Genomic DNA, 27919 nt, shown 5'->3' on the forward strand with positions numbered 1-27919 from the left:
TGTGCTCCATGAGAACCCTCTCTGCTAGGATGCGGTCAATGGTAGACTTCTTAGATGTAAAACCAGACTGTTCCAGTTGTTGGCAGGTAAGTAAGTGATCATGGATCCTATTGAAGGACCGTTCCATCAGCTGCCCTGAATGCAACTCTGCGAGGAACAGATTCTGATGAGCGTAATGCTTCGACTCCTCTGTAAGCAGGATGTGGGTCACTAGACCATACAGTAGGGTGCCCATCTCCAGTCCTGGAGGACCCCAGTGGCTGCTGGTTTTCATTCTAATCCTTTTCTTAATTAGTTACCTGTTTTTGCTCCTAATTAACTTATTTTGAATTAATTTTATTTGACTTGTTCTTGAAGACTCAGACCCCTCAATTGTTTCTTTTTCCTTAATTAGCAGCCAAATAATAAGGAGAAAGAAAATGAACCAAAACATGACCAGTAAACTGTCGATCATATCTGAAAATAAAGAAAGGTCTCAGGAATGCTGATCTGCTCAGGTCCCCAAAACATCTCAATATTGCTCTTAGAAAAGAGAAAATCAACAATTTCGGAAATGTATGCTATTGCACAGTGAGAGCAGCAACAAGCCATGGAATTAAAGAACAGGTTTAATTAACAAGAACCACAGCCTAATTAAGCAACTGGTTAGAGTGAACTTGGTTGGAGTTTGAGGCCCTGACTTAGTTGGTCTTCTGTTGGCTCATTCAATTCACATTTCATTTCTGTTTGGGTGCCATTTAAGGAAAGAAATGAAGCAATTTAGAAGAATGAAGAAGAAATTCAGGGAAACAAATCTTAAAAAACAAGTCAATTAAAACTAATTTAAAAGAAGTTAATTAGCAGCAAAAACAGTTCACTATTTAAGAAAAGGGTTAGAATGAAAACCTGCAGCCACAGGGGTCATCCTGGACCAGAGTTAGGGACCCCTGCCACACAGGGTATATCATTTGTTCACAGATTCCTCTAACAAATGCCTCCTTATCTGCCCTCAGAGCAATCACAGCCATCCTTCTCAGTTCCCGGTACATACCGTAGTTGCCATCAAGCCATGCATTGTGACTCCTCCCGATGATATCCAGAGTGCCCTATGAGATGAAACACCTCCTTCGAGGAACACTGTAACATCAGCACAACCCTCAGCAACCTTTAGGGTCTTGTCACTGAAGGTCTCCCACATAGTTTTGTAAGAGCCTCTCGTCTGCCCATGAGAATGTAATCAATCTCCTTCACCACACCACCAGTAAGTCCAACAATGTGGCTTGGGGACTGACACAATCCTCACAGCCAGCCCTGTCAGTGGCAGTGGTTGCACTGAAGTCACCCATGAGCAGAAGAGTGTCACCCTGCAAACACCCACCAACCACCGAGCGAAACTGCAAATAAAATTATTCAAGGCATCCAGAGATCTGAGTCTAATAATGCGCTTGTTGAAAGAAGTTACATCGGACACCATCAGAAGTAGCTGATCCACTACAGCAACTGCTACTCCCTGAGTATGAAAGCCATCAGAGCAACCAGACCAATAGAGATCTGGCCACTCCCAGATCTGTACACCTCAGAGAGTGCCACCACTGAAATGCGAAGTTTACGCCGCTCTTCCAACAGCAGAGGAAGATGGTCATCATGCTAGAGAGACAAGACATTCCACGCACATATCCAAATGGGTTGCCTCAAATTGGGACCCGATTGCTGTCGTGCAGCCGGCGACGTCTCACTACCACACCATTTGTGATCCCCAACAGGCCTGACCCCATTAGCTTTCTGATGGTTTTGACTCTTCCGAGGATGGGGCTCCCGAGAACTTTCTCCCATCCCCTTAATAATATGAGCAGCTTTCCTATTGGTGGCTGCAGCAGAGCTTCTCCCGTGGAGAGCAGAAAGAAGTCCTATCTGTCATCTCAAAGCTGTACAAAGTTTTTTTTTTATTACAGTGGCTAAAGTGCCAATCTTGCCACCAATCCCCATGATTTCTCTGGAAGTTGGAGGACTGGTTATAGGGCCAGATGCAATTTAAACGCCATACAGAGGACAGATGCAAATGCAAATTCAATTCTCTATAAATATAACCCTCTACCTTTTATCAATCTTATCCTGATAGAGGATATGTTTCTTTCTTTAATTATCATGTTTTATTTCTACCACACTGCATGCTCCATCACAAACCTGATGAGAGAGGACAGGCAAAAGATAAGCTTTAAATGGGGGTGATTCTGGTATTAAATGGTGTGCTGACACATTCCCTGCTGACCACAGGCTGCTACAATTACATATTCTGATGCTAGTAAAACTCTTGTCCATTTAGCCATAATAACATGCAACAAATCATGGCACTCAGTCAAGAACCCCACCAGTTTTACTTCTCTTTTAGTTTCAGTGCGAGCCTTTTTGTCAGAAGCAGACATAGTATGCCAGTAGTAACATGAGTGAGGAAAAAATATAGGTTTCATCAGTAATTTTTATGACATTAGATAAAATGAAAGATTGGAAGATGTTTTGGTTAGCTGCAGGAAAGTTTTTGAACATCAAAACAAATATGGAGGAGGATAACACTATAGAAGGAGAAACAGGATCATACCTTTTAGCGTTCTGAAAGTCAGAATAGGCAAGTGACACAAGATTCAGGCCAAGATGCTAAGAATTGTAGGATGCTTTCCTTTTTATTACAAAAGATTTCACCACTTCTGATGGCATGTCCCTATCATGTTGTTATCAAGGTGATTTATTTTACTTAGAGAGTTGTTGTTAGATCCAAATGAAGTTCAGAATAGTCTTACAGAATAGCTTTGAACTCCTGCCACATAACAGGCTGTAATGCACAGATCTGACCATTATTGTGTTTCCAGCTATGTGGTAAAAATGAAAAACAAAATAATAATCACATTATTTCTTAAAAGCAGCAAACAATGCAATTGGTCCCAATGTCTTACAATATATGTGGTGTTGTACGTCAGTGTCAGTTTGAATTAAAAAAAAAAAAACACGTGTTAGTAACATTAATTTTTTTTCTGTTCTTCCCATCAACATCTACATATTGTTTTTAAGGCTGCAGATTAAAGCCAACTTTTCTCCAAAACTACCATCAAAGTGTGTCCAATGAAATTGTGACATCCTTTGACAATAGCAACGCATACTGGCATATTCACTTTGAACCAGTAAAACTGTTATCTCAACAGATGTTTCATTAGGAATTACCTATTTTAACACTGTGCACAGAACATACATTTTGACAGAAGCTTAACAATTATTATTTATTTTTTTTTTAGTGCAACTAAATGTCATTAACAGAGACAATCTTTTGACATATCCTGTAAGTAGTTCTAAGCAGAGACTGGACTTTTTTTTTACTGTCTTGAAGTAGACATGAAGTATGAAGAAGAAGCCACAACCAGGGGGTCTTTCCCCATTAAGCCTGCCCTCCAAACCCTAGCTTTCCAAAAAGCTACTCAGCAGGAGTAATGCATATGGATAGGTTCTAACTGTAAGATGGTTTGTATTTTGGCCCTCCAGCCATTTTCACGGTATGCATTGGGGCCTGGAAAAATAAATAACATTCAAAAACCTTCTGCTAAGTTTCCAACATACATGCAAAGGCCCTAAGCACATGTCCTCCTACTTGTTATTAACATATAATACTCTGCTACCGTAAATATGGAGAAATTATGGCATTCTTACTGTTTACTGCATATCTTAGTGAATTTAAAATTTTGTGCTAAAATGTTGTTGGAGCAGATTGCACAGAAAATACCAGAATCATCAACAGTCAGATTTGCCCTAATAAATGCTCAATCCCTGTCAAACAAGACTATTGTTTTGAATGACCATTTCACATCTCATCGGTTAGATTTATTTATTTATAAATGAGATCTGGTTAAATGTTGGTGACCTCACCTCATCCAGTAATCTCTGTCTTCCTTGTTTTAGCTTCTTAAATTCCCTAGGACAACTGGTCATTGAGGTGGTTTAAAATGTAGATTTTTGCCTGTTGATGTTTATTTGTCTTTTGAGGTGCAACTTATGATAATCAGTATCACTACACATGTCCTTTGTACATTGGTGTATAGACCACCTAAAAATAACAATAGTTTTATTTGAGATTTTTCTGATCTACTGTTATTTATGGCTTCTAGGTCTGATATATTGTTGATTGTAGGGGATTTTAACATCCATATTTTTTGTCCATCAAAACCTATGGTGAATGAGTTTTTATGCCTTGTGAATTCTTTTATTCTCATCCAACCAGTATTAGATCCAACACATCAGAAGGGTCATACACTAGATCTTGTGTTATCATCTTTTTGTCTCTATACTTGAAGTTACTGATTCTGGTGTTTCTGATTATTTTATGATTGTGTTTAAATTGACATTATCTTGTCCCCCTCCTCTTTTCTCCCAGTTCCATGCCCATGTCTCTGTCCAATCAATAAATTCTACCACAGCCACTCATTTTACTAATGCATTTATGCTCACTCAGATACACATCTCTCATATACTGACACTGAGAAATGAATCTCTCTTTTCGACTCATCTTGGTCTTACACTCTGGACTGCATAGCTCCTTTAAAACTAAAAAGACCCAAGGTAAAGAATGTTGGCACCCCCTGGCTGAATGACATCACATGGGCTCTTAGACAAGATTGCGGAAGGGCAGAGCATAAGTGGAAAAGAGACAAACTTCAGGTTTCATAAGACATTTTATGGGATTGTTTAAGGCTTTACCAAAGCTCTGTTAAGACAGCTAAGGGGCAATACTACATTGAATTAATCAATTTAAATGCTCTCAGACTTAAAATACTGTTTAGCACAGTTAACTCCATCTTAAATCCTCAGGCTAATACTACTGCTGTTAGCTTTGCTTCTACTACTCCAACCTGTAAGACATTTGTTTCATTTCTTCAATGACAAATTTAACAACATAAGATCTAACATTTCACCTCCAGACACAGATTCCTTAGAGACACATTATCCAATCACTTGCTTCCAGCAATTTCAGCCAGTATTGTCTGCCCAGCTCTTTCAGGTGGTCTCACAAATGAATGCCACATACTGCCCCATTAGTCATTATACCATCACATCATTTTAAGGAAGTTTTTATCACAATCTACCCCTTTATTTTTGAGTTGCACCTTCCAGTTTTAAACCTGAAATTACAAAAACCCAGCCTAGAACCAAACAGCCATAAAAACCACAGGTCAATCTCCAAGCTACCATTTATTTCCAATTTTGTATTCTTCCAGATCTTATCCTGTTTAAATAAGTTTAAAATCTTTGACAAATCCCATTCTGGCTTTAGAGTATTATGTAGCACAGATTCTACCCTGGTGAGAGTAAAGAACAACATTCTTCTCACTATCAGTTCTGGTTCAGTTTTAGTTCTGCTTGATCATAGTGCAACTTTTGACGCAATCAACCAGAAAGGCTCAATTTTAGGGCCTCTTTGTTTTCACTATGCAACCCCTTGGCTCTGTCTTCGTAAAAACACTATTTTTTATATCATTGTTATGCAGATGACATACAGTTTTATGTACTGTAGTAGTTACAGCTGATAGTCCCTGCTCTCTGAAAAGCCTGTTCAATTGCTTACATGATATTAAATGCTGGATGGCAAGGAACTTCCTTCAACAAAATGAAAACAAATCTGAAGCAATTATATTTGGCTCCCCAAACTCTGTCACTAGACGAAGCAGCGCACTTGGTCCATTGACCATAAATTTGCATAATGAAGTTAAAAACCTTGGTGTATTTTTGGATACTTCATCGAAATTTAATAAAAAAGTCATCAGTGTTGTAAAGGGAAGCTTTTATAATCTTAGAACTACAGCCAAGTTTAAGCCGATTTTATCTCATAAGGACTTGGAAATAGTTATCCACGCTTTTATCACTTCTTGGCTTGACTACTGTAAATCCCTGTATATGGGGCTGTATCGCTCCACACTTTTTAGAGTTCAAATGATTCAAAATGCAGCTGCTAGACTTTTAACTGGAATAAAGAAAAGACAGCATATCACTCCTGTTCTAGCTCATTTGCATTGGTTACCTTTGAAATACAGAGTTGATTTTAAAACTTTGCGATTGGTTTTTAAAGCATTCAATAGATTAGCCCCTCAATGCATTTCAGATCTGCTATTTCTGTATTCATCCTCCCAGTCACTTAGGTCATCCTCAAAAAAGCTCTCAGTTCCTCACTCACGTCTTAAAATGAAGGGTGACCGGGCTGTCTCTATAGCTGCCCCCAGACTTTGGAATAGTACTCCCTTCCTGGCGTACTATTTATGAGGTTGAATCAAAATTAAAGACCCACCTTTTTTTCTCTTGCTTTCTCCTAGGGTTTTTTGCCAAGTCCACTAACATATTACTTTTAATCTCACTTTAATAACTCATACCCTTTTTTCTTAATCTGTTGTTTATTTTATAAAATTTACTTTAATTTTAACTTTCTTACTTCTTGTGTACATGTTTTCAGGTTATTTGCATATTTTATATTCTAACATGTTACTGATGTTGTTTTAGTTATTTATTTCACTACGTATGTAGTATTTTTTTATTCAATTCTTTTTAAACTGGAAAGCACTTTGGGTCAGCTTCTGTTGTTTTTAAATGTGCTATATAAATGAGTTACTTGACTTGAATGTTCATTTAGCTTTTTGGTTTCAACTCTGTGGGACAGTCTACCATGTTTGTCCATTCTAATACTGAAATGAACTACAGAGACACTCAAATTGTACAGCAGTGTTTATAAGTAATGTTCTCATTTTTACTCTGATCATCCCATCATCATCATCCCAATCTTGCCATTTTTACTGCCATTGTGCCCTGTTAATTTTAGTGTAGTGCATTTTTTTGCTGCTGGGTTCAAAAGTTGTTAAAGCTTTATAATAATAATTAAACTGAAAGAAACAAACTTAGCCCTGAAAGGTCCTTAGATGGATACATGGCTTTCTTTTTTCATAGAGAGTATCTGCTTCTATATTGTAGACATCATTCAATTTGTATAGTAGTCTGTCTTGAAATGTAAAATCTAATCTATGTGCTCTAAGCAACTTGCAAATCTGACATACAGTACAAGCTCAAATATATGTAACTGTTGGATTTACATTGTCTATCTGGAATGTTCACATTTGCTTTCATGACTCAGTATCTGGTGCTAAAAAAGTATGATATCAGTTTGGCTGTTTGCCCTGGTGCCATGCCAAGAGTGTATTAGCCAATTTGGATTTGACCAGAATTGCACTTCAGAGTCAACTGCATGACGAGGTTACATGCTTCATTGCCTACCTCACAAAGAGTGCTTATCAATTAAATGCAAAACAGCTTCCTAAAATTGCATAATTGGACACCACAATGTATGCATACAAGTATTTTCAGGTCAGCCTTTACAGTGAAATGCATTCTGTACAATATTTTAACAATGCCATCTGACTAGTAGTGGGGGCACAAAGACAAGGCAATCCATACCGAAGATGTTAGTTTTGTGTCTACTGCTGGTCTGAAGGACCCACTCGGCTGAGCATTTCTAAATGCCACTTTGAAGCAAAGCTTTAAATCAAAAGAACACATCAAGCACATCCATAAAACACATGGCAGCAATTTGTAAACTCTTTTTATTTTTTTATTTTTCAATTATGCCAGCTATTTAGTCCTGTATTTTTCTCATTCTGTTTTGTAATACTCCACTGCTTCTAGTTTCTGTTATGTTCATTATTATTACTATATGTATTATATATTATAACTATATTAAATTCTAAAAGAAAAAGGTGAAGGGAAAATTAGAAACAAGTAAGACTAAAAGCTTCTGTGAGCAGGTTATTGTTTTTTTTCTTCATCAACTAGTACTGTATCTGAACATTTTTTGAAGCTTTTATAAATTTCTACAACTACCAAATACCAATGTTCAAGTACTGCAGTCCACAAAAGGCTGCAAAAGAAACATAATCCTTTCCACATTAGGAGTCTGGACTAAACAAAAAATGGGAAAGACCTGGAAAGGTGGCTATTGTTAATTGTAATTAAGGTTTTAGTTAATCTCTAGGTTTAGGAAACAAAAACATTGCTTGTTTTAGAACTTGGTGTGAGAGTTCTTGAATGTTATTTATTGGAACATTTACAGCATGAAATTCTGCCATCGTGGAACCAATGATGTTGTTTCAACACCTAAAGGAAAGCTGTGTAAAGCAGATAACTGATATGGCTCCATTCTTAAATGTAAATTTATGCTGTATGCTCTGGGGAGAGATTACGGCTGGGTGTACCGTGGCAGAATCAGTATATTTAAACTAACTTTCTGCCTTTACAGAGTACTACAAGACTGAGTTCTGCCTTCTACCCATTATTCCTAATAACAGATCCAGCCCTCGACATGTGTACTACATTCTGCAGTTGCCCAGGTTGATTGCTGAACACTCCTGGGCATACTGAAGAGAAAGTCTGGCCAATCATAGAAGAACAAAAGTGTTCCTCTAAGTGGCAAATAAGTAGAATAGGGAAAAATAAAAGCTTTTAGCTAACTACTACAAAGACATTGATTGTTTTTTCTGTGTTCTGGGTAATTTTCAGCATCACGTTTGTCTGCAGTTTACAAACAATAACGCATGGACAGTTTATAATTAGCTTGTTTAGGTTAAGTTTATACTTGAATTAAGAGTCTGGGTTACTAAAGGTAGTTTTGTCAAGTTTACAGACAATCCTGGCCAGCAATTTAATTACACAAACAATTCATTGTAAACAGTAGGGACTGGGAACGTCTACAGCTGTATGCACTATTGATGTCATGCCTGCCAGAAATCCCATTTCAACTTACTTTTCATTGTTCTGTTTAACTAGTTATTTTCTGTGACTGCTTTGTCTTACCATTTTATACTGAGCCAGCAGCACATCCAAAGTCATCTCAGTAGGACAATTAATCTTTAAAATGTTTTACTAACTGGCACAGTAATACGCTTTAAAGTCGCTCAGGTTCTAGGAGGCATGTGGAAGAATCATTGTATTAAGTACTATCAGGTTAGTGTCACATGCAGCACACATCTGTTGTGTTGGTGGAGCATGCCACTGTTTGTAAGGACAATGTGATAGTAAATGGCACTGACCTATGAGAAAGAAAATACAAAAGATCAATAATGAAAAGATTCTCTAAAATAACACAAAAAAGCACAGTGCTGACAGCAAAAACAAAAACAAATGTCCACATCTAAAATTATGTACCGTAATGTGTTCATGGATAGACTCAGCATTAAAGCTATCAGGATAGTCTATCAAGGAAAGCCACGTGAACACAAGAGAAATGCTCAGGCTCTTTGGCTTAAGATCTAAAATAGAAAAGTGTGATCATGTCCAGCCTTAGATTTACACAGTGGGCTGCTTCCTAGTGAAGATAAATCATTTAAATGGGAGAAATAAATACCTACATGCAGTGCTTAAAGAGAGCACCTGCAGTAAATGTTTCACACTGGAACATTACGTTCTGCCTATACAACTACCCAACTTCAACCAGTTACAAAAAAACAGCATTATCCAAACTCCACAGGAGAAAACCCCCCAACTATTACATACAAAATTCTTCTATCAGCATGGTCAAAGTCCCGAGGTGGAGATCCCCAAACAACACTACCCAGTTCATCGATGTAAGATACATGTAACAATGCACTAAAAAATTCAAGGGGGACTGATTTACAGAATAGTAGAAAATGTCCATCACATGGCAAGGAGAAACAGGAAGCCAACATAAACTGACAGTTACGGCAATTATTTGTTTCTAATTCAAGCCCTGACTACATGTGAAAGTAAACTCAACTTTACTTAAGTTTTTGTGTCTGTGGGATTCTCTAAGGAAAGGGACAGCATGGAAAATTTTATTCTTCTAACTTAATTTATATTAAAAACTATGATTATTGATTTCATATCATGTGTTAAATAATGCCATACATTTTGAGTGTAATCCCTGCTGTAGCTTTGCAATATGATATACCTCTGAAATCTGCATATTGTATTAATAGTGGTCACAAGTTTTTTAATTGGGACAGTTACAATTAAAATCAAATTCCTATGCCAATTTTAAGACAAATCATAACATAAAGCTTTCTCAATTCAGAGCTGTGGATTGCCAGAGTCTAACCTGGAAACATCTGGTACAAGGCAAAATGGCAACTCTGGAGAAGTTGGTTGGGTAATCACAGCAGACCCTTTTTTAAATTTTTTTTTCTACAAAATATTTTTTTTTAATTCAGATGTTGCTGATTACAAAATACTGATTGAGTATCCCTAATCCAAAATTCCATAAGCTGAAACAGTTGGAGTCCCAAAATGATGGCACAACCTGAAAATTCCACACCTGACGTCACTTGCCCATGTGGAGCTCTGACTAATGTTTCTTCTAATTTTTTTTATTGTTGAGCAGATGTGAAGAGCACATGAACTGGTACTTTCTGTTTATGACCACTACCTCACAAGCAATGGGGGTCTCCCGTGAAGCAATGAAAGGCACAATAACAGCTTAGAGGGAACATTAGCTCTGACCCTGTGCTTAGCATCAGTTTGTTGACAACCATCATCACTGCCAGACCTACAGTACATGCATTGCTCACTGCATTTTTTGCTTTTCCTGTGTGTACGGTAGCCTTTAAATCAAAGCACAATATTGTTTGTTGTTGCTGTTGTTTAACAGCTGATATGGGTATTCTGCTGATGTTACTGTGCACAAACTTTATTTCATGCACATAATTCTTAAAAAAAATTGCTTCAGGCTTTGTATGTAATGTGTATATGATACATAAATACTGTCATGCACGAGTGCATGGGGAGCAGCTTAAGGATGGGTTATGAACCTCTCTCTTTCTATTTCCTCAGAAATGATGAGGCACCACCGCCATAACCTCGCCCGGACGACTCAAAGAACCGCAACACTTCCACGTCCCTTTCTACCATCTGGTCCCCATTTGATAACGTCAGGTACCCATCCATCACCACAGTTTTTCCAGTATCCCACTGTTTAATTTCCGGTTTAAGTTGGCCATCTACCTGCCCTTATGTGTCTGATGATTTTGTTGAAAATTACTGACCATGTTTTGTTTACAGTATACGGGGCTAAAAACCCCAAACCTTGCAAACGTGTGCTTTGTATTTATTACAATACATTTCGTATTTAGTTGTGGAACATATCCCCATGATATCTTATTATGTATATGTAAATATTCCAAAATCCAAAAATATCTGAAATACTTATGATCCCAAGCATTTCAGATTAGGGATGTTTAAATCTGAAAATAAATCTACACAATTACAGGTAAAATTCCATTACATCAAACTGCCAGGGACCTAAAAAATATTTTGTTGTAATGAAAATTTTGTAGCAATGAGATTCTGTATTTGTTACTATAGTGCTTTCCTTAACTTGCCTCCAGGTGTTTGCAATCATTTCAATAGCTTCTTTCACGTTAATTTTAATCTCCTCCGGTCTACTACAAGTTATTCTAATGAGAATTTTTCTCAGCATTTCCTTGCAATAATACACTTTCAGGGTGCGAATTATGCCTAAACCCAATGGCTGAAGCACTGCTGTGAAATTGGGTGGGAGGAATTCAACACAAACATAATCTAAATGCAAAAAGCATGTTGTGGGCAGCGCAGTTATTAATCAGAAGCCGAATCATCCTTTTATTCTTTTTCATATTGTGAGTTTTTTAACTCTTTTGGGATCACCCCCACTCCCCACCCAACAGGAGCGACACGCTGAAGAGTGACCCAAAGCGTTATTGCTGCGTCTTTAGAAGATTGTTTTTCCATTGCCAGGGCAGGGCAACAGCAGGCTCACAGCGCTGCAGTGGAGTGCCACAGAAGCAAATCATAAAAGATTGGGGTCACGCTATAAGTCACTGTCTTGCACCCCAAAATACGAGACTGTGTCACAGTAATTTAGAAAAACCTGCTTTATTCAGCTTGAAACAGGAACGGCACGGTTATTTATTATAGCGTGATCTGCCACTCTCCTATACACAGACACAGCAGTCAGGCAGGGTTGTGGCCAGGTTAGTGGCCAAGTAATACTGTTCCCTGCATTTACAATGTTCCTTGCATCACCCAGTGAGATCTTTTCTGTTTGCTTCAGTGAAGAGCCGCAGCAGAGCTGTGAGCCTGCTGTTGCTCTGGCAATGGATAAATAGTCTTCCACAGACACAGTGATTGCACTTTGGGATGCTCTTCGGCTAGTTGTCCAGTTGTGGGAGGTCCCAAGAGAGTTTAGAAAGCTCACATTTTCTTGAATGAGTGGCGCATTAATAGGAATGTTTCTTAAACGAGCATCACTGAACCACATAAAAACATCTTTTTCAATGTCCTGAAATGCCGCAGTTTGCATACATTTGCAACCTGAGATTTTTATTCTTTTATTGCTGGGTCTTTCAAAAAAAAAAAAAAAAAGGTGTTGCCAGTGAATTCAGAATTTTGCCATTGACACTGTCAATGCCTTTTTTTTTTTTTCCTGACGCAATCGAGAGCTGCAAAAATGTAAAGTTTTTTTTTCTAATATGAACTGTTATCATTTTTTTGTGTCTGCCATTTCTATAGGAGGGTGACAATGAGTTAAATTCCAATGGATGTTTTTCAAATGTTGACGAGCAATAAGCGAAAGGTATCACTGAAACAAAAACAGCAAAAAAACAGTACGAGGAAAGTTCAAAGAAAGAAAAGATTTTTTTTTACAATGTTTCTGTTTGGGGATCATTGTGCACAACTGAGCTGCAACCACAGAACTAACTGCTCTGTGGATGATTCATTCAGGCATTTCAAGGTCTTTTGGGCACTTTGTTGTAATGAAAGTATCTGCTGAATGTACTTCGTAGTAACAAGATTTCTATAGACTCGTGTCATATGGGGAAACTGTCGAGACCATAAAAATACTTTGTTGTAATGAAAATTTCGTTGTAAAGATATTCGTTGTAATGGAATTTTACCTGTATTTTAATTTTCAACATTTACATCAACAAAGATGTTTACATTCTTTATATGGAGTGTAAATACAATTTTTTTTTCGTTTTGTTCATTGAAAGTACAAATATGACCACCTTAACGTATGGGCACAATGGCCACTTGTTGGGGGCCACAGGAGCATAGGGGTCTATGATGTTTCTAATGCCTATGTATGTTTTTGTTTTGCTATCAAAATAGGGGCCCCACCGCACTACTTTGCCCAGGAGCCTATGATGTTGTTAAGATGGCCCTAAATATGGTAAAATAAATTTTACACCTCTTGTCTGCCTAACTTACTTCATGTATTTCATGCTTAATGTAGTTTATACAAGTAACATTCAATTATTAAATGCCTTGAATTAATATTATGTACGATACTCACACCCATTTGAAAGCTTCAATTCCATAAATAATTTGATGGCCACATTAGGTTATTACATTAGTTTATCACTGAGGTTATTTTAAATGAAGCACAAACACAACAATGGTTCCTCATCATAGGGCAAGGGACAGACACCTTGGGACTGACAACACCCACTGCACGTGGCGGTGGGCAAACTGACAGTCAAAAGACAGAGCAGGGCAAGTGGAGTACATTCTCAATGGCCTTGTTGTTAATCCTTTATTAAGATCAAATCTTTATATGAGTCTGCTGAAAAACAAAGGTAACAGTAAAGCAATTCAACTGATGCTTAAAATAAAGAGACACAGACAGCTGTCTACATTGAAAAAATGAAAAATAATCATCTGTTTACTGTAGTATAAATCCTGATAATGCCCTCATGAATTTCCACATGAAATACATCTAGAGAAACCCCACTTTGACCTTCCTTGATCAAATGCATGTACAATTTAACATCCAGAATGTTAAAAGAGGTAAATAATATATTTTGATTTGGTCAAAAGAAAGCCCGTACATGTTATGTAGAAAATACTTCTAATACCAGATAGTTCATATTCACTTCATGCTGTACATCCAAATTAAATGTTTAAATTGTCAGACTTAAATCATTTTAATTAAAAACATTTCATAAAATTCATCGAAAAATTGATTCCAGATTTGCATGCTTTTCCCTTTAAATGCTGAAAGCTCGGATTAAGTCAGATGTTAGCTTATGCTTTTTATTTTGTTTGAAGTAAACAAAAAGGAAATCACTGTCTAGCAGCCACTGAATATATTAAGAATAACTTATTTATGACAAACAAATGTAAATGTAAATGTCAATTTTGAATTATTCCCTGTAATTTATATATGCAAAAATATAAATTAATTAGGATGTGAGTACAAATAAGATAACATAGGCATTGAAATTACACAATACAGTTTATGACAAATTCATTCTTTATCTTAGCCTTGTTTAAAAGGAGTTATCACTTTTCCTTCTTTTATAATTAATTTTACTAATTTTTTTAATTAATTTTTTCTACCTAAACCAACTATATTAATAAATTTTGACTATAGAGGCATACTCTAAAGTTGAAAATAAAGATTGTTTTATTGACCTAATGATAGTAAATTGTCAAATATTCTAAGTTTTAAGCATCTGAAGGTATTAGACATTTCATTATGATATAAATCAAAGTCTAATTTTGACTTGACTTCATATCATTGAAAGATCTCATCAAAATCTCATTTTAGTCATTAAAACAGTCATTAAGTTATGCTCAATATTATGTCCATAAACTACAATAAACAACTTTAAATAAAGTGCATAAGGAAATATTAAAAGCAAAATAAATCTTTTTCTGTATATAAAGGTTTATACATGAAAATGGTCTGAAGAAATGTAGGCTAAAAAGCTCCTGTTCCTTGTTTTCATTTATAGCCAAATTACTGGCTTAGCGAAATGATAGATGAGACTGTTTACAATGTAATTGCTGTGGTACATCTCCAGTTATATATTTGTGCTGCTTTTTTTTTTTAAATAAATCAATTCATAACAACACTATGTGCACACAGAGCTTAACCATTAACCGCTAAACTACTATTGGTTCATGAGTGCTTAAGTCTGGTCAGGATGCTTTACCACTGTCAATAAAATATACATTTCAGCACAGCAGGTAAGGAAAAAATTATTAAGTTAATGCTGGTATCTTAAAGACTGCCTTTGTGAGGCAAAAATCAGTCAACCAAGAGTGAAGTAACTCATCTCAAGACATCTTCTGCACCCCATCAACAGTTTCTAGCTTCCGCTGGGTGATACTCATCTACTCCTATTCTAGCTAATACCTACACATACAGCAATCATTTCCAGATTTAGCTTCTAGGCAGTGGGCCAAGTGGTAAAGCTTTCATTTGCAAATTTTCTTCCTTCCAGTGAACAGGTGAATGTTGGCATACTCATCTATTAGTTAGCCCCCAAACGCACCCTATCAACCCTGACATTTGAACAGTGAGAAATAGTGATAGGCATTACGACTAACTTTACTGTTTTGAAGTTTGAACTTGGATTGAGGTGACCCTTTTGTTGACAAGTTCAAACTTTAACTGTACAGTATTCAGATGGAAATTTTAAGTATTCCCAGACTCAATCACGGGTCTCTCTTGTGAGCTCACTCCATAGAAGGCAGGAGAACACCCTTAATCAAGATGTCTGCATGCAGGGCTATGAAATGCTCAGAGGAGACTGACTACATTTTCTCAGCATTTTTCATCATTCTGTATAAGATTACATTCTGTGCCACCAGAGAAATTGCATTCCACGTTCCAAAAGCTAGTGTCTGTTCCACACCATGCCCATCACTGAAATGACATCAGACTTGAGCCCCACCCTAAACATACCACAAACGACAAATGACACAGAGCTCTCCTTTGCAAATTTTAATACAATATAAGACTATCTGAAATTTCAAAGACATTTAAATAGACATGCAGACCTTGTTAAGTCTTCAGTGAACGTTTACATCAGTGAGGCTAAAATGGGGCAACAGCTCCTCACTTGAAAAGAAAACCGTGTTAGTGTATGACAAGAGGATGTTCTGCTGTGGCTGGGACCAGTTAGAGGTTGGGTTTCACCTTGACTGAAGGCTTAGCTGGCAATCACAACTCTCCATAACATTTTAATAAACATCCTTTGGGACTTTGTAGCAAGTCAAGTAAAAGCATAATATAATAAAGATATTTAGAAATCCTCCTTGCAAATCATGTTTATTTATTATACTCAGCAATTATAAGGTCAGGTTTTGAGGGAGTAAAGTGGGTTTAGAGAATGAGTGGTTTGTCGAGGTAAGCAGAAAGATCCCAATAAGAAGCTGCTGCACAAGAGACTAAGCAAAAGAGATGCCCCCTGGTGCTCATATAATGCAATAAATTGTCTTTTATGTTATGCTATACAGTATGATGAGATTATTTGGAAATGTTCTGTATTAATGACATTGGGTATGTACCATTCTTCAATGGACTGGCACCCCCATAAAGGGGTGGCTTTTGTCTTGCACCCATTGTGACTGAGATAGGCTGCAGCCGACTGTATCGAGGTGGACTGAGTAGGTCTCAGAAATTATGTAGTTTTGTTAGGTTTATGTTGTATTCATATAATCATGATGTGAAAATATACTTAAACCGCCCTTTTTATTGCTGCTTACTCCTCAATGGTATCTTTTAATGTTTTTTTTGTTTAAAGTAACAATACCAATAAGCTTTTATTACTTAAAGTATGGCAATAAACTGAAAGCAATTTAATCTCAAACTAAACACCAGCATAGCACAACACTGATAGCAGCTGTCTCTGTCTTTGAATCCCAGTCCTGTTCTCAACAATAGTGTGGACATTCCCTTTTAATTAATTGAGTAAGTGATTCTTTTTTTATTATAAGCAATTGTCCTATCCATTGTCCCATTCATAATTTACTATTGTATATACATTATAGAAGGACAATATGAAGATATAAATGAATGCAATAACTTACTGAAAATGTATGACAAAGAGTGGCACGTTGCAGCCTCACAGCACCTGGACCGAGACTACAGTACCTTCCGTGTGATTCTCCCTGAGTTTGTCTGGGTTTATTTACACTCCCCAAAGAATGATATATATATATCCATTCTTTAAAACTATACCATAATTTGACTTAATACTGTGGCAAACAGTATGAGTGGGCAAAGTAAAGAATACCCCATGAACACACAGTTAGACCAAACAAATTCATTCTGGTTCTAAAGCTGAGGGAGTGTTGAGAAGCTGGTCTGGGGTCAGGAAAACTGAAATAGAGGCAATGAGTAAGTGAATGGAGAGTGAATAGGAGAGAACAAGCGCCAAGCAACTCACCCTCAAGACTTATATACAAAATGAAAGTAATGTATACCAAAACTCGTGATATTTTTTGTTGTAAATAGTATTTGACTATTTCTAGTGCTTTTCAGTGGCAGACATCATTTATTACTCTCGGGGAGGGAAAATGAGTGAATGATATATAAACTGAGAAACCTTGTTACACGAGTAAACAGACAATACCTTAATTTTTACTTAACATAATTTATGCAATTTACATTTCTCATTTAACACCCATTTCAATAACGCATAAACTTTATGATTTCAATAGTTAGCTGGCACATACTTCAATTTACAACCTGGATATCAGTGTAACTTGCACTGAAGTATGTGAGAGACACTGTTAGGTTACATCCACACTATGACATTATTGTTTAAAAACAGACATTAGTCTCCATTTTGCCTTAGAGTCCCATACTACTCTTCAGTGATGTCATCACTATAGTGAGGGGGTTGGTGTTTCTTTTAATAATTTCTTCAAGATAAAGTGGATAATACTTTGTAAACAAGGGTTGCAACTCTGACATATTCCAGGTTTAAACTTTCAGCGATAGAAGATAAAGTTAAACTTGGGAAAGCTTTCTACATCAAGCATGAGACATGATAATCAGTTAAGATTATAAGGTTGATTCCACCTGTTTTACATGCACAGCAACAAATGGGTATTCTTTGTGCTTATCGATTCCCCAGTCTCCTCTGTTAACTGTGGGGGCACAAAATACACAGCATATTTCCCAGAACATGGACATGGCATTTGTCGGGACAATTTTACATATATGCTGGTTTATGTCTGGGACCCAAGATGAGATATGAGAAGAATAAGCCTTCTTAATAATTTTTATAATTATCTGTTTATTTTTGTGGACAGAAAGAGCAAGAGCATAGATTTTACCCCATTGATGCCTTATAATTCTTTTTAGCTATATCACCACAAACTCAAATGAAACCTGAAAGTAATTGCTTACTAATTGTCTAATTTTGTCCTGATCATAGAGTTTATGAAAACTCTATTATGGTTCACATAATAGGGAAAAAATGTAAAAAGGCACAAAGATATTTATTGTGAACGATTACTATACAGTGATAAATAAAATCTCCATTTTTTTGATTTGTCATTTCATGTGAATATAACATGATCAAAAATGTATATTGATATTAATCATAACTTCTGTATGAATTGTTTTTAATTTTTATTCGTTTTTAAATAGTTTTAATGCTGCTTTGATCTTACCCACAATTTCTTTCATCTTTCTAGATTGTGTTTTAATTGATCACCCCTTGTTAGGCTTGAGCTCTAATAAAAATAACAGTGCTGTCTGGTTATCCAAAGAAATATCCTCTTGCAGTCAGAAGACAATAACTGATGTTGCCAGTTCAACTGAGCTCTGACTTGCATGGATGCTTAAACAGGTTGGTTTGTTTTGCAGATTTTCTTGTTTCATTTGTATATAGTTTATGCTTAGTTGAGAAGACTTTAACTAGACACTAAAACAAAATAATGCAATTAATCATGCATTTTTGTTCCACAGTATTAAATATTTTACATCATACAGTTAGCTCCTGCACATTGACAAAATGAGCTAAATATCAACTTAACTTTAAATAACCACCATAGGCATTCATGTTTTGTAGTTTCACTACTGTGACTAGATGGATTACTCATTAATGGCTAAACTTCTCTTTTCATTTTAAATGTATTTATGAGATGTTTCCATCAGAGATAAACCACCAGAAACAGATGCAACACTTTCATCCTTTCCTTCCAAAACAAACTTTAAGCATGGCTTTATACAGATCTATTTAGTGGCCATGCAGAGTTCCTGATTTATATCCAACACTTCCTGATAAAAACAGGAGTGAGGCACATCACAAGAAGGCCAGATAAAAGAGCACAACCAGATGAAGTATCACCAGTGCATGTGGGAAACGATGAGGTAATATGAACACAGAAATGCTTTTGAACTCATCTGGGTACAAAATCCAAACATTAATTTTCCTAATAGTGGAAAACAGTCTGAAACAAGAAAAATGTACACCAAAAAAATGAAAACAATGGAACACCCATAGCAGGAGATTAATAATCCTCTGAGAGATGAAAAACCTTCAAGCCTGATCTGAAATATGTTTGCACAAATTTTGACAGCTGCTTAAGCAGGGTTTGTTTTTTACTTTAATGTTCAGACTGGATAAAAGGACAGACATGTATCTTTTTTGGTACTGTGTTAATGAAATAAATGTAACTAAGGAGGAAATAAGTCTCATGACAGCTCTTAAGGATATAATTTCATATGTACTGAACAAAAAGTACGTATTGGCAAACAGATCGGCACATTTCATGGTGACACTAAAGCACAAAAGCATATACAAATATTTAATAAAGTCATTATTCATAAAAAAATATATATTTTTAGTTAAATCATGAAATTTCTGTTATCTGCATTACATCTCCACTTTTCCATATCTTTGTCACAACTTGCTTTTTATTATTCAATATGCATTATCCATTGCTTTGATATCAAGTAAAAATTCTAAACAGATTGCTTTTAGTTTTAGATAGATAGATACTTTATTAATCCCAAGGGGAAATTCACTTACTCCAGCAGCAGCATACTAATAAAAAATAATAAAAAACAATATTAAATTAAAGAGTGATGAAAATGCAGATAAAACAGACAATAACTTTGTATAATGTTAACGTTTAATTTTTATCGTTAAGCATAGGCATAAGCACTGCATATGATGGCCAGACACATGCAAATGCTGTGATACCATGCCCCTTATCTGGTCAGTTGACAATTCCTTTCAGCCCTTCTTAAAATCATCTTTAATGATCTGCTGTAATTTATTTGCCGCACAAACAATTCAACCTTTGAATACCCACAATCCACCCAAACCTGTCACTTCAATCACTCCAAAAACAAATATGCACTTCTCTCTAAAACATGGTGTGTGCTGTCCACTCAATAGAACTCCTTCTGTATCTGTTGGTTAATATTTTTTCATTTATGTCCAATATGAAGGACTTTATATTACAAACATATTTTTCCACTTCTATGATGGTTAAGCTATTGAATTTACTGTCTTCATCTGTTGTTTGGTACATGGACAATGTGGATTTTACCTTTGTTATCTGAAGTAAATTTCCTTGTATTGCTTAATAGTAGTGCTGAGTATAAAAGATGTTAAGTAAAATAGAGATTTGTTGGTGAATTTGCCTCTCTTACATTTTACTTAAACGTCATATTAACAAATCAAAGCTATTTTTGATTGTCTATATTAAGGTATGTCACTGATTATACAGTGAGGAAAATTCTGAGATGATACAAAGCAACTTGAATGAAGCATGTTTGAATATAACACACACAATTTGCTCAGCTCTATTAAATCAAAAGTTAAATTGTGCCATCAGTTTATTTTTCATTAACACAGTAATTTAGAAACACTGAAAGTGAAGATTTAGTTAAAATAAGTGAAAGTTTATGGAGTGGGTTGTTTTCTGTCATGTTCTTTCTAATAAATTGGTTTGCTCCCTCACAGAGCATGTCTCAAGCTCAACAACGGCCTATGCCTAAAGCTTGTCTTTCCTAATAAAAAAGGCAGAGTAAGAGAAAAAGAATTTATTTATCCTTTTGAGAAACAGGGTCACAAAGAGTATAGATAAAAGAACTGTATTGTACTTTGGCGACCCAAAGGGTTTGTACGGGCAATGTTACTTTTTCTAATGTTTAATAATGGTACAGACTTTGAAATAGTAAATTTGTAAAATTCATAGGCAACAACAAAGATTGGTGGATAGAAAGCAACATGAAGGTAGCAAAACCAATTCAAAATAACCCAGATGATCTTCAAAACTGAGCAGCAGAGAAATGTTAAATTTAAATACGAAGTGCTTGGTGCAGCAACATAGGAAGCAGTCTCTCAAAAGAATTGTGGGTTTTACAGTGATATGACATGTCCATAAACAATGAATAAAGCAAGTAAAATGTTAAGATTCCATTGTAGAAAGTGTTAAAGTTATATAAAAGGATGCTATGCTCACAATGGAGGATGATGTGGGGAGATTGTATCTGAGGTAGTGCATGCAGTTAAGGTCACAGCAGAGCAATAACAGTCATAGCAAATATAGAAAATGTGCAGAAAGGCACAGTCGAATATGTCCCTTGACTAAAGGGGGCGCCCTCCTCATGACAGGCTTGGAGAAACATATCTGTCTTATGCTGGAGAATTCTCAAAAGTATCAGTACAATCAATCTGGCAGTGTTCTTTTGGTTAAATAGTAAATTACGTACTTGAGAACACCAGAAAACATTAAGGGTAGATACATTTAAGACAGACGCTAGGAAACACTTCCTCACACAAATTGTCAAGTGAATTGGAAGCAGTTACCAATTCATGTAGCTAAAGCAGAAACTTTAAAAAGTGTGGATGAAATATTGGGATGGTTTAGTTTTAGCTAACCAAACAACCCTGGAGTTCTTATATCCTGCAAGGATCAGACTAGAGTCCTGTAAAGATTTTCACATTTAATATTGAAGTAGGGGTACAGTTTATTTTTGTTTGTAGATCACAATTGTAGAGTTCTGTTATAACTCTTTCCACATCACACAACATCATACATCAAACCTGTGTAAATGTGGAGGAGCACCCATAGCAGCCTGCATCTTGTTGATGAATTCACTTTAAAGTTTTGATCTTTACATTCTGTGGTTTTACTGTAATTGAATGGAGCCATGATTATTGTGAGCTGAGCTGGTCAGATTTACTTCATCAAATTAGTGCTCATTTTAAAATTGCTCAGGATATTGGAGTGGAGTGACTGGCTCCTCTGGTATGAAGATTTCAATTATTAGTAGTACTGTTATAAAAAAGAAATATTGCTTGAATGCGCTTCCCAGAAAAATATTTCTTAACACTCTTATAAAAATGTTCTGTCAATTAAAATCAAACAAAATTTGAGGATTTGTGTGTTCAGTAGGAGTACTCTACTTTGAGTTTTGGATTTTCACAGGTAGTAATTCTCCATCTGGCACATTTGTTTTGCACTGCACTTAAAATAATAATGTAAAACAGTGTGTCAATTGATAACTCATTCAAGATCATTGGTCTTGCTAAAAAAGAATGCTTCTGCTTGTATTAATGTTAATGTTCAGCAGATGATATTTTGTGTTCACTGTCTAAATGTTAAGGTTTTGTGTAATGATTTATGAATATTTTATCTTTGTTTTAAAAATTATAGTATTTTGTTGTATTCCTATGCTTGTATACCTCTCCATGACCTAACAAGACAGATTGTTTTAGACAGAGTATCTAAAAGAAGAGATGATGTTGTGTTAGTTATTAGTCATTATTATTAATTATGTGCTGATAAAGCAGCATCTTACTAGTAGTTTGTCAATATTCAAATAAGGAATTAAAGTGAATATCATATTAAACAAATCATGAAAATATCAGTTTCCATAGACAGGCTCATAAAGCACAGTGCTGAAGATGCAGAGTATCACCGAGGTACTGCACAAGACAAAGCAGATAATGGATATATAACTTAAAATCCATATTACTTTTAGAACGTAAGTAAGTACACATTGGGCTTACCATTTAGAAAAGGATTTTTGTGTGTGCATGGATAATTCTATGGTATTGGCATCTTATTTGCTTTTACATATTTTAAAAAGATTACTAACAAGACAGTGATTTGTGCCTTAAGCATGTCTTTCCCACTGTTAGAAAATGAAATACTATCAAAGTAAATGAAAACATGAGAAAAAAATCCACAACAAATACTTTTTTTTCCTCATGCCAAAACAAAATGCCTTTCTCTGGTGTGGTCGTTGCCACTGGTCTGCACATGAGGATGAAAGGAATGTGTAAGACAGACATTTTTTTTAAAGACATTTTTATAAAGACATACTAAAGCTTCTGCCTCCACCAGCATCAGGAATAAAATTTGCTTATACGGTATACCTGAATTTTATGTTTTTATCTTTCTAACTGTACGGCGAACCAGGACATAGTTTATTATTTAATAGAGTATTTAAAAAGTAAGTAATTTCAAAAATATATAATCTAATAAAATGAATTGCAAGTCACTGTTCAGTCTGGCACCAGCCTTTTAACCACAAGCACCCGGAGCCATACCACCCTGGATTGTGCTCTCATTAGATTTCAAAGGTTAAGCAGGTTGGGCTTTGTCAGCACTTTGCTGGAGATCTCCTGGGGAATGCCAGATGTGTTTGCATTGCACAGCCATTGTGGGCAACAGTAAATACCCTACAATGAGGGTGAGGTTTGCCGTTCAGTAATAGAGTAGCTAGATCAATGGCATTGCTTTCCATGCAGTGTTTGTATTTATTCTACCAACATAAGATTAAAATGAAGATAGGAAAAAGGCCTTGTGTGAAGCAGTGGAAAAGAAGATTACACAAATGGTTACATTCATTATAAATAAGTACAATGTATGAACAGGCAGGTAATAAATCTAATACTGTATATAAATGAAGCTATACAGTGTGACTTCTAAAATCTACTTAGGTGTACACTCTATGCATATACAATATTATAAAACAAAAGTCAAGATGTAGATATAAAGACAACTTAAAACATCTCTACATCTATAAAGCAAAATTTATTCTCTCTGTATGCACAACTTTGTCTTTAAAAGCACAGACTTCAGATTTGGCAAAAAGTCACTTGTCAGCACAAGTCAGGCTTTTGACATATAATTTCAGCATTGACCACTCACTAGGGCAGCAGGAGAGGCTTGGGGCTGGAATGAGTGGCATGAAATACCAAAGCATGATGTATTGATAGAGAAAGTGCACCACACAGGTTGTGATGTAGATGTGATGATTGGTATAATCCAGGTTTAATGCCTGTCCATTACATTTAACTTTTTTCTGTAATCAAGGATTTCCCTCACTCTTTTTATCATGAATACAAGCCATCTTGGGTGGGGATATATTGGCTCTGAAGTTATTTATTGCATTATGGGGTCTTAAGCACAATCAGTCTCTATTATACCACCATTGCAACCTGTCTGGCACTGTTTCTTTGCCATACTTGAAGGTACACTCTGCTAACCAGTAGCCAAAAATTGTGATCACCAATTGTATTTACTCTAAATACAGTAACTGTTCCACTGTAAATTTACAGCAGACCTTTCAAATAATATCTGGACAAAGCCAGAAATGCAGCTGCATTTACATAAATACACTTTATTTGCTGTGTGTTTGTATGTAGTGTCACAGATGTCCGGGGACACTGCCTGGCTGGGATGCCTGGATAGACCCCGACTTGGACATTGTTACTCCTCGGCCACGAGAGGGCAGCCGCCCGGGGCTATTTGGGGGCTACAGGGACGGAGCTGGGACGCTCTTTATGAGAGGACATGGCCACCGCCAGGGGGCGCCCGGACAGTCAGAGAAGCCTGGATGGCAGCACTTCCGGAAGTAATTCCGAGGACACCCAGAGGGCTTCCAGGTGCTTTCCTGACACTTCCGCCACACCAGGAAGTGACGTCAAGGGGAGCACCTGGGGCTCATCCGGGTCATAATAAAAGGGGCCGCCTCCTTCCAGTGGATGAGCCAGAGTTGGGAGGAAGGAGACGAAGCTTGTGAGGAGGAGGAAGGAGGTCAAAGAGAAAGAGACAAAGAAAGAGAAAAAGAAGAAGAAGAGAAAGAGGAAGAAAGGAAGAGAGTTGGTGAGAGAAGACATTGTGGTGCTCAAAATAAAAATAAAGGAGTGTGTTTTGGACATCCTGGTGTCGGTCTGTCTGTGTTTGGGGGTACGCTTTCCACAGTAGGTATGTTTTTCTGTTTCCATATCACTCAAAATCAGCTGCATTTAGGATACAGTCCTTAACACTTTGGCTCAGTGACACTGATATTATCAGCTGTCTGGTATTGAGCATTAAGCTCTTACTTTATGATGTCTGAGACTAACTTTAAAACTGAATGACTGAAGGTGAGTAACAGTCTGACTTACACGGCTGGAGGGCAGAACGAGCGGCCACAGTCTTAACAGGATGTGATAAAAGAGAATCCACATTTATACCATTAGTTCCTCTCATCAGATTTACCCTTATGTTTCAAAGAACTGTGGTTCCCTGCGAGTCAGTATTTTGCACCCAGACATGTCTAGCCAAACTGTGTCACCTGCTCTCACAAAAACTTCACTATGATATTTTTACATAAAATCCAGACAATGCTTAGAAACACAGATAAGAAGACTATACAGTCAAAAACATTTCATCATAAATGTGGTGCCAGTCCATCAAAGAGCAGAGACACTCAACTACACAAATCTAGCCGATTTAAAATGTCTGTTTAGTGTAACATGAAATGAGAGACAGAGTCCTGAAAAAACCCTACATAGATAGACGGGGAATGTGCAGTGACCATACCCGGTATATTAAACATGGTGTCCAGGAGCCATGAGGCACCATTGCTACTAAACACTAAACCGCCATGCTAGACTATATATTCAAAGTGTTGAATATGCTGCATTGTATGAAAGAACCAACACTGAGTAAATCTGATATCCATCAAATGTGCGTTGTAATCAAAACAGAGAAAATTCACCAGCTTCATCTCTGGAAGGCAAATGCCAATCTTGGAGGGAACAGCAGTTCATTACAAGAACGCATGCACTAAATTCTTTTTCTTTTGCTTGCTCCCGTTAGGGGTCGCCACTGTGGATCATCTTGTTCCATATCTATGTGCATTTTCAAGATATGGGGTTAAACAATAAGATTCTATTTGAAAGTGTGTCTTTTTTTAAAACATTACTATACATAATTTAAAAGCTTCATAACAGAGGAGCCAATCACTCAATAGTGGCAGTTGGAAAACAATATCCTGAGCAGTTTTAAAGCGAGCACTAATTGGATGAAAGAATCCAAGAAGCCAATTTCTTACCTCACTCTGTTAACTTCAGAAATCATGGATCAAATCCATCACAGTAAAACCACAAAATATAAAGTTCAAAACTTTGAAGTGAATATGTAGCTGTACCAGCGATATCAGTCTGGCCATTGCTACGGTATCAGTTCAGCACACTATACACACATACACACACACACACACAAAAGAGGTGACACTATTTCACTGTGCATTTCTTGAAACTTATATATTGCAAATTTATAAAAATTGCCAATAGAATTAAATTTTAATGTACATAATGTACAGTATATGAAATGTACCTTACATTTATTGTACATAAAATGTGGTAAAGGTGTTAAAGAGGGAAAAAGGGACAAACATGTAAAATCTTTTCTGGTTCCTTCTTAATGGGATGACGATTTCAATGAAACATTCCTGTACTTAACAAGCCACCATGAAAGACATTGTTTAAACCATAAATACTGAGTAATGCTATGAAATACTGTAAGCACATGTGCTATGTTATTATGTGAAGTCAATGCAATATTGTCTGAAACTGAAACAAAAATAATACTAAGAACATAAACGAATAGAGAAAGGAAGCAAAACCACATAATTATTTACTTGAATGCTGTTTTTCATAAAATAAATAAATGAATATTAAGCTGATTTTGAGAAAGGGTATTTAACATTAAGATCACTTACTTGAACTGTAGCAGTGTGGTGGTCTGCTACAGGTGCTAGCTGCACATACTGGACCTGAATGTCACTTGCTTGGAGCGGGGAGCCCTCTACTCCAGCTGCTGCGGGATCTGTGGAAGCCACTGCAATCAGCTGGGCACCTCGCAGTACCTAAAAAAATAAGACAAAAACTGAGTGCCTATTGATTTATCTATCACCAGGATCTGTAAGAAAATATCTTAAATGAAGGCAGATCGAAAAAATCATTAAGGATGAAAAACTTCCCAGCCTATATAAGCTAACACATCGATGAAAAGGTACCCTACCCCGTATCACCTACTTGAATGAAAAAGAGAACCAGGTTGTAAAAGGAATTCTCAGATTCTTGTATCTAGAGCCCAATACATTGTTGTTAGTTCATTGTGCCATATATAATAGGAACTGTAATTCTATTATGTGCCACTTACGAAAAATATTGGAAAAAATAAGGACTCCTCATTACTCTGTTCCACAAAAAATGAGTGTTGGCACCAATGGTCTCCACTCCAGTGCCTGTCTGCCACTCACACTAGAAGTCAGAATCAGAGTAACAGACCTGGTTCGCCGTGTCTTTCCATTACAAGAATGCTAAAAGGTAATGGTAGTTATATGTTCATTTCACTGAACATAACCAATACATATTTTTTGTGGTACCACTAGTTCCATTCCCTGCTTGTTTTTAGTTGACTAGATTACAGTAATGCACTCACTTCAGGACTACCTAACAAAGATGTCAATCGGTGGCAACTATTGCAGAATGCAGCTGCCAGACTCTTAACTAGGAAAAGAAAATTTGAGCACATCTCTCCAGTTTTGTATGTCTTTAGTATGTCATTACATTGGTTAAACGTGACACTCAGAACTGACTTTAAAAAACTGCTAATGGTTTACAAAGGCTTGAATAGTCTCACTCTGCCCTATATTTTGGAGTGCCTGTTACCTTACACTCCAACTAACCTTAGATCTTCCAGTGAGGGTCTGCTTATAATTCTAAGAGCTAAACTTAAAAGAAGTGGTGAGGTGGCCTTCTGCTGTTATGCACCTAAAATCTGGAATAGTTTACCAATAGAAATTCACCAGACCAATAGAGTGGAACAT

The 27919-nt window shown here is 36.4% G+C and overlaps 1 protein-coding gene and 1 long non-coding RNA gene across 2 annotated transcripts in view; one reads left to right on the top strand and one right to left on the bottom strand.

The window, feature by feature from the left end:
• The window catches only part of LOC120535589, a 30274-nt gene extending 17039 nt beyond the window's left edge, over positions 1-13235 (top strand). Inside the window, exons 2-3 of the long non-coding RNA XR_005634926.1 lie at positions 10837-10938; positions 13153-13235. This is a non-coding gene — a long non-coding RNA (uncharacterized LOC120535589). The remainder of the gene's footprint in view (positions 1-10836; positions 10939-13152) is intronic.
• Positions 1-27919, bottom strand: part of LOC120535587 (BTG3 associated nuclear protein) — a 319241-nt gene that overhangs the window by 3821 nt on the left and 287501 nt on the right. Inside the window, exon 12 of the mRNA XM_039763527.1 lies at positions 26807-26953. Within this exon, the coding sequence (XP_039619461.1) occupies positions 26807-26953 (147 nt within the window). The remainder of the gene's footprint in view (positions 1-26806; positions 26954-27919) is intronic.

The sequence above is a fragment of the Polypterus senegalus genome, chromosome 9 (assembly GCF_016835505.1).
Source record: "Polypterus senegalus isolate Bchr_013 chromosome 9, ASM1683550v1, whole genome shotgun sequence".
Taxonomy (NCBI): domain Eukaryota; kingdom Metazoa; phylum Chordata; class Cladistia; order Polypteriformes; family Polypteridae; genus Polypterus; species Polypterus senegalus.